Source organism: Tupaia chinensis, unplaced genomic scaffold (assembly GCF_000334495.1).
Source record: "Tupaia chinensis unplaced genomic scaffold, TupChi_1.0 Scaffold000387_1, whole genome shotgun sequence".
Taxonomy (NCBI): domain Eukaryota; kingdom Metazoa; phylum Chordata; class Mammalia; order Scandentia; family Tupaiidae; genus Tupaia; species Tupaia belangeri.
In genome coordinates, this window is record NW_006159889.1 from 1,093,547 (window position 1) to 1,101,379 (window position 7,833).

Here is a 7,833-nt window from a genome sequence, read left to right on the forward strand (position 1 = left end):
TTTCCCTACCATGGACACCCATCCCTGAGGGGTCTTGCTGCTCTGTGGCTCTTCTCTCCACAGCATCCACTCCCCCCTCAGGGTGGCCTCCCTGACTTGGACATCTACTTATACAACAAGCCTGGTGGACAGGGCACTGGGGGCAAAGGTACGGTGCAGGGCGTGGGCCTGTGGCATGACAGGTGGGGGCCTTTTTCCCTTTCCTGGCCTTGCATCTGGGGGATTCCTATGAGGGGAGGTCTGCAGGTCTCCAGCCTGAGCCTTCTGTGGCTTTCCACCCAGGCGTTGCCTGCATCACTCTGGCCTTTGTGGATGAAGGAGGGGCCCCCCTTTCACTGACCTCGTGGCCCCCATCTTCTCCGGGGCCCCCAGACTTACTACAAGAGGAAGAATTTGAGCAACTGACCCAGGTCATTCGCTTCACAGTCATGCCAGACAGTTCTTCAGGTAGGGCAGTTACTGCTGTAGGAGGCCAGGTGGTGGGATCTAGGGACACCCAGGTAACTTCATTCCTCCCTCCAGCTCAGAATGGGGCACCACGGCTTCGACTGGATGTGTGGGAAAAGGGGAACATCAGCATCATACAGCTGGAGGAGAAGCTCCGAGGAGCAGCTCGCCAGGCTCTGGCTGATGCTGTCATGGAGCTGCGGCTGCTGCCGGCTTCCCTGTGTACAGAGGATGCACCCTCAGGTCAGTGGGTTAACAGGTGCCCTGGGGTCCAGGCAAGACGGTGTGTCAGGTGAGGGTGCAAAGGTGGGGTTCAGGAAGAGCATCGAAGAGGTCCACTGAGATGTATATTTACGGCTGTCCAGCGCCTTGTCTGTGTACAGTCCAGGCGATACCCTGGCAAAAACACTCATCTGTTCACCTGCTCAGAGAAGGGGGTACAGGGAGAGGCTCACACTGCATTAGCAAACATAGCTGCATTCTGTCGGTTATATATCCTGTGAGCCACCAACAGTTAGTGGCACGTCACTCATACCAGATTTGGGCCTAGGCTGTTTGGAAGGGGACTGATCCTCAGTGACAGGAGTCTATAATGTCTGGTGTTCACAGGAAGTCTCAGGAGCGGGTCTTTGGAAACCAAGGGCCCTGTGGGCCAAGCTAGCACCTTTGCCGCTGCCCCTGTCCCTGGGGAACCTGCGACTCCACCCAGCAAAGCTGGTCGGCGTAGCTTCTGGGATATGCTGGTAATGGGAGGGTGTGGGAAAGTTGGCCCCTGCCCTCTTGCCTCTACCTCCTAGCTCCTCCCACACTCCTCCCTGCCCCCACCCTGCAGGCCTGGCCACAGATCTCCTTCCATGTGAAACCGCTCTGTCCTTCAGAGGAGAGCCTGTGGAAGGCGGCAAGTTCTCACCGTTGTAGAGAGTGCCTCACTTTACTAAGCGCCTTTACTTTTTTTTTCTTTTTTTGGTCATATTCTCACAGTGGTCTGCAAGATAAGTAGAGTGGTTTTTTTGTTGTTGAGAGGTTTTTGCTATAGGGCGCGTGCGCTCGCCAGACAGACAGAGAGAGACAGAGAGACAGAAAGCGAGAAATCACCCCCCAGGGGGGATGGCCACACCACAATCCCTTCTCCTCCATGCTCCTCTCGGGATCTTGGGCACGCACACACACGCGCCTGGCATGAGTTTTAAGCCACTGGGTCCGGGACGCGAACTGCAGTCGACTACATGGGAGTCCAGCGACATAGCCATTACGCTAACTGCTGGTCCCGATAAGTCGAGTTTTAACAGTGAGGAAGGTAGGGTCAGGGAAGTTCAGTAACCTGCCCAAGCCTGCTCAGTCAGCCTCCTGGAAACCAGGGCCTAAACCCAGGCCTCCAAATCCTCAAATCTTATTACCCTTCCAGCATACCTCCATCCTCCACCCATGTCCTCTTCCCAGTAGCTCCTCCTCATTCACTGCATTGCCCCCAGAGTAAAACAGAATGTGGGGATTTGGGTTCCCCCAAAACCACTGATGACATTGTCCTGGATCGGCCAGAAGAGGGCGCGTGCGCTCGCCAGACAGACAGAGAGAGACAGAGAGACAGAAAGCGAGAAATCACCCCCCAGGGGGGATGGCCACACCACAATCCCTTCTCCTCCATGCTCCTCTCGGGATCTTGGGCACGCACACACACGCGCCTGGCATGAGTTTTAAGCCACTGGGTCCGGGACGCGAACTGCAGTCGACTACATGGGAGTCCAGCGACATAGCCATTACGCTAACTGCTGGTCCCGATAAGTCGAGTTTTAACAGTGAGGAAGGTAGGGTCAGGGAAGTTCAGTAACCTGCCCAAGCCTGCTCAGTCAGCCTCCTGGAAACCAGGGCCTAAACCCAGGCCTCCAAATCCTCAAATCTTATTACCCTTCCAGCATACCTCCATCCTCCACCCATGTCCTCTTCCCAGTAGCTCCTCCTCATTCACTGCATTGCCCCCAGAGTAAAACAGAATGTGGGGATTTGGGTTCCCCCAAAACCACTGATGACATTGTCCTGGATCGGCCAGAAGACAACAGAGGGCGGAGGCGTCACAAAACTGAGAGTGTCCGGACTCCTGGTGGAACCGAGCGGGCACCAGGCCCAGATTCTGAAACCCAGAAACTAAGGTATTTGTGTGTGCACGTGTGTGTGTGTGTGGTGTCTTGGAGGGTACTGGTATAAAGTCGTAGTGTGGTTTTGGTTTGAATAAACATACATGTGTCATGTATGGGTGTGAGGCTCGCGCTCCTGCCTTGTTTTTAGACGCCGGACAACACAGCTAGAAGAAGGTGAGGTGGGTACCCTGCACCCTGTGTTTGCTCATACAACTCAGCGCTGGATGGAGTTCATGGGTCAGATCGGTGAGACCCCAGCTGCCTTCCCAGTGCCTTGGCCCCTAGCCTGGACTGTGTCCCATGGCCCCACAATGACAGCTCTGCCTTCCAGGTTGTGCCTCAGTGTCCAGAAGCTCCACCCACATGGTGTCCCGGTTCCTCCTTCCGTCCGTCCTCTCTGAGTTCACCACTCTGGTCACCTCAATGGCCGGAGACACCAGTGTCCGTGTCTTCGAGCAGCATTTGTGAGTTTGGGATCTCATGGGATTGCAGGGAACTTCCCCAGACTTCCTAAAAGCTGGGCTATGGGAAGAGGCTAAGCTAGGAGAGGTGGAAGCATGGCCAGGAAGGTGAAGGCTGGGCCAGGGGATGAGCTATGGATGGCCTCTTTTCTGTCTGCCCCTCCCTCACAGGGGTTCAGAGTCCTTCAGTCCCTGCTCCCTTGGGCAGCTGGGTCCAGCTCCCCGCCCAGCAGCTGAGCGGCATCTGCTGCTTCTGGGAAGGAACTTCTTGCAGTGGAGGAGACCAACCCAGCAAGGTAAGGCCAAGGGAAGGGTGGGTTCAGAGACCACTGGGTGGCCTCTGACCCTACAGAGGGAGGGGTGGAGTCACAGAGATGTGCCCCGACCCCCATCTGCCTCTCCCCCATAGCTGCCAAAGCCGTGCAGCGCTTTGAGCCTGGAGGTGACGGGAGCTCGGGGCGAAGTGCTCCTCGGCAGAGGCTCTTGCTACTGGAGGTTGTGGACAAGAAGGTAAATGTGGGGCCAGGGACTGGGCGGGAGGAAGGGTGCTGTGCTCTCCTGACTCTGACCCCTGACCTCCAGCTACAGCTACTGACCTACAACTGGGCCCCAGACCTGGGGGCGGCACTGGGCCGAGCACTGGTTCGCCTCGTGCAGTGGCAGAACGCGCGGGCCCATCTCATCTTCTGCCTGCTCAGCCAGAAGCTCGGGCTCTTCCATCATTACGGCCAGCTGGACTTCCCCGTGCAAGATGAGAAGGTGCCTGCTACCCTGGCTCCCTGCTGGCTCAGCTCCTCAGGGCTCAGAGGGAGCACCAGCTGGGAATCGGAGTGGGGGCACATTGAGGGCAGAGATGGAGCAGAGAGCTGAGAGGAAGCCCTGGGGTAGGGGCGTCCCAGGGCAAAGGCTATGAGCCCGTTGTCATGCTGTCTCTCTCAGGAGCCAAACCCATTCCTGATACCCACCATGGAAGTAGAGACCCTCATCCGGAGTGCAAGCCCCCCACTGAGCCGTGAGCAGGGCCGGCTGAGTGGGTCCTCTCGTGGCGGGGGTCCCCTTCCTCTGGATACCTTCCCCTTCGATGAGGCCCTGAGGGACATCACAGCTTCCCGACCTAGCTCCACACTTGGTCCTGTGCCCAGACCCCCAGATCCCGTCACCTACCACGGACAGCAGTTTCTGGAAATCAAGATGACAGAGCGCAGAGGTGAAGGCACTGGGCCAGACCATGGGGAGAGGAAATCTGGGGAGCCTGGGCAGGAGGGGTAACGGTTCCTGGGGCTACCACTGATGCCTCCAATCCCCAGAGCTGGAGCGTCAGATGAAGATGGAGAACCTGTTCGTAACCTGGCAGCAGCGTTCCGCCCCAGCCAGCATGCCCATCAGTGTGAGTGACCTCACCCCGCATGCCCCACAAGGATCCTCTGCCGCTCCCTCGGCCACTGCTCCAGAGCTCACCGCCCTGCTCCCGCAGGCTTTGGAACTGGAGACCCTGAAACAGTCATCCCGCCTGGTGCATTACTGTGCCACCGCCTTGCTCTTCGACCCAGCTGCCTGGCTGCATGGGCCTCCCGAGACCTCTGGGCCTTGTGAGGGACAGGTGAGGCTCAAACTCAGATTTCTCCCATGAGATCTCCAGCGAGCCCCAGTGGGGTGGTTCCAGTGGTCAGAGCCTCCCTTAATCTTCACTCTCACAGCGGCGCCATCGCCCTGAGTCAGGGCCTGGGAGCCGAGAGGCCCCTGCAAGCTGCGACTCCTTGGAAATGCCTCCACCGGGAGCCCGTGAGGAGCCATGGCTGAAGGAGCTGAGCCTGGCTTTCCTGCAGCAATACGTGCAGTATCTGCAGAGCATAGGCTTCGTGCTGGTGCCGCTGCGGCCCCCCTCGCCTGCTCGCAGGTGAGCCCGTCTCTTCTGCCCTCCCGCTCCTCCCCCACAGGCCTTCCTGCTTTCTCCTGAGTCCCTTGAGGATTAAATGGGACATTTCTTTTGGTGGAGGCTTTGACCCCCTAGCAAGAGTTCTGGTGGTTTACAGCTCCTTGGTGTAACTAGCGGGTGCCACCGACCCCTCCGTCTTGTCCTCATTCACAGTACTCTCCCTGCTTCCATCGCCCCTTGCCTCTGTATTAAATGAAGACTAGCAGGTCTTTGAGATGCTGGAACATCACTTTCCAATCAAGAGAGCCACTTTTCCCTCTCAGGGGAAAGTACCTAGCTAGAGTATCAAGCATCTCCTTGAATTTTCCTAATTAAATCTTAGACATGCACAAGCCTCTCCCCTCCCCTCTCCTGCCCAACCCTCACCCTCTCACTAGTAAAGAGACCTGGTCTCCACTTTCCCGCTGAGCACTGCGCTCACTTCCCTGCAAGCAGCAGCTGCTGTAGAAAGGGCCTGCCGTGCAGCTTGCACCTGGACTGGAGGCCTCGCCTGCCACTCAACCGCTGTGACCCCTGAGCAAGGCTTGCCCTGTGGCCTGTGTCCTTTCCTGCAAGGCGATTCCATGTAAAGTGGATTCTGGATCTGACAGCAGCATGCTCCACCCTGCTGGCCTGCCTCATCCTCCGTCCCCCTCCTTTGCCACAGCACCAGCCGACTGCGGGCTATGGCTATCCTGGGAACAGAAGGTCGAGGCTCCTTCTCCTGCCCTAAAACCAAGACTGACGGGAGCCCCAAGGTAACTCGCCATATCACCATGAAGGCAGTGATGCCTCGACACCAGTGTCACTGCTGTGAATGACTTCCCCAAGGCCTGAAGTCGGTGACCCTGAGTGATGGGCTGAGGTTGCTAATCCCAGACTGACAGCACTGGGCAGAGACTCAATCCACGCCCCCTTTCCTTTCTTAGAGCAGTGGCTCTGCGGTCACCACCTATCACCTGCAGCGGGCACTGCCCGGGGGCATCATCCTCATGGAGCTGACTTTCCAGGTGAGCAGGGAGAGCACTGATGGAAAGAGCCAGACACCGCCCCCCCCACCTGTTTCTTGCCCTCCTGACCTCATCTTTACCCTCCCTCTAGGGCTGTTACTTCTGTGTCAAACAGTTTGCCTTGGAATGTTCCCGAATCCCAATGGGGCAGGCTGTCAACTCTCAGGTATGTGGTAGGGACAGGAACGTGGGGAGCCGAGGCTCAGGCACAGCTGGTGCAACATCAGGGTGCTGTGGACATTGAGGTGTCATGACCCCTCTGGGCAATAAACACACGGTGAGCAGCCTGACCTAACCCAGGGCTGACCTGGCGCTGTGGCCTGGCTAGGGCCATGGTCATTCTGGGCCGTGATAGCACTGATGGCCAGTCTGACCCCATGGGTTCTGCAGCTGCAGCACTGAGGTGAGGCAGCCCAGGACAGTGGCTGGTCTGGCCCTGTGGTCATCCATAACATAGGCAGCTGGACAGTGAAGACGTGGTAGGCATGGTGACACATGTTGAAGCTGGTACTGAGGCAGTCCTACACTGCCCACATAGTCACTGAGGGTGAGGACGAGTTCCCCCTACCCATGTACACCTGGCACTTAGTAGTTACTTATACCCCGTCAGTGCCTCAAAGCAGGGCCCCTGTTCCCGAGAAGGGCCAGGAACTCAGGAGTGCTCAGAATGAGGCAAGGGTCTACGAGGTCAGGGACCTGAAGCTCTGGCTAGACTTAGTGAGTTTGGCTCCTTCAGGTTGCCAGCCGTGTCACACCAAGGCCTGCGCCCTTTTCCCTTTCATTGTTTCTAAGAGCTCAAGATCCGATTGAGTCCAGTATCCGGCCCATAGATGAGGGCCTTTCACTCAAGTGTGGATGCCTGGTCACGGGATTTTACAGGATAATGTGGTCCAGAAAAGCACAATGACTTTATATGCAGGGACCTGCCTGAGGCAGAGTGCTCAGGCCGGGACTCTGGCAGTTTCCTGCAGCATTGAAGGGAGGGGCCACCCCTTCACTTTCTTGAGCTTCCTTCTGGCTTCTCTGTCCCCATTTCCATCCGGGTCAGCTCTTTCTGTTTCTGTTTCTCAAATCTCTAACCCTACTCAGGTCTCTAAAATGTCTCATTCTTGCTACTGTTTAAGTACTATGGGTGTGAGCAGAATCTTCAGAAAGTCCCTGGAAAATATGTACTATGAAAAAATTGTGCATGGATTTCAAAATTTGTTATTTGCATCAGAATAAACTCATACCAGGCCAACAGGTGGCGTGTAGATTAAGTTGCTTAGATTTCCCCATGGTCAGTTTTGTAGTTCGAGTCCCGGACCTAGCAGCTTGAGAATCATGCCAGGAGCATGTGCATGTGTGCCCAAAAAGCCCAAGAGGAGAGTGGAGGAAAAGGGATTGTGGTGTAGCCATCCCCACAGGGGGTGATTTCTCACTTTCCCTTTCTCTGTCTTTCTCTGTCTTTCTCTCTGTTTCTCTCTAGCAAGTGCATGCATCTATAGCAAAAGCTTTTTTCAAAGACTTTTTAAAAATAAACTCATACCTTTCCATTTTTCAAGAACTTTATTTTTTCTGAGAGACAGATGTTTGCTATAAGGCACATGTGCTTGCTGGAGAGACAGAGAGACAGAAAGCAAGAAATCACCCCCCGGGGGATGGCCATATTGCAGTCCCTTCTCCTCCATTCTCCTCTTGAGATTTTGGGCACACACACACACACACACACGCCTGGCATGAGTTTTAAGCCTCTGGGTCCAGGACTCAGACCACGATCGACCACGTGGGAGTCCAGTGACATAACCATTACGTCATCTGCTAGTCCTTGAAGAACATTTTGAAGTCCCCGCATATTGCTGAGCAACGGGAAGAGTTGTATTCCT

At 56.0% G+C, this 7,833-nt stretch overlaps 1 protein-coding gene across 1 annotated transcript in view; it reads left to right on the plus strand.

Moving 5' to 3' along the window:
- SZT2 (SZT2 subunit of KICSTOR complex) overlaps nt 1-7,833 on the plus strand; it is a 60,718-nt gene that overhangs the window by 46,110 nt on the left and 6,775 nt on the right. The window contains 17 exon segments of the mRNA XM_014589860.2: nt 64-148; nt 283-447; nt 523-690; nt 1,057-1,190; nt 2,428-2,594; nt 2,731-2,828; nt 2,914-3,046; nt 3,215-3,339; nt 3,453-3,553; nt 3,626-3,802; nt 3,983-4,250; nt 4,351-4,430; nt 4,518-4,643; nt 4,741-4,940; nt 5,626-5,716; nt 5,888-5,968; nt 6,060-6,134. Of these exon segments, the coding sequence (XP_014445346.1) occupies nt 64-148; nt 283-447; nt 523-690; nt 1,057-1,190; nt 2,428-2,594; nt 2,731-2,828; nt 2,914-3,046; nt 3,215-3,339; nt 3,453-3,553; nt 3,626-3,802; nt 3,983-4,250; nt 4,351-4,430; nt 4,518-4,643; nt 4,741-4,940; nt 5,626-5,716; nt 5,888-5,968; nt 6,060-6,134 (2,274 nt within the window).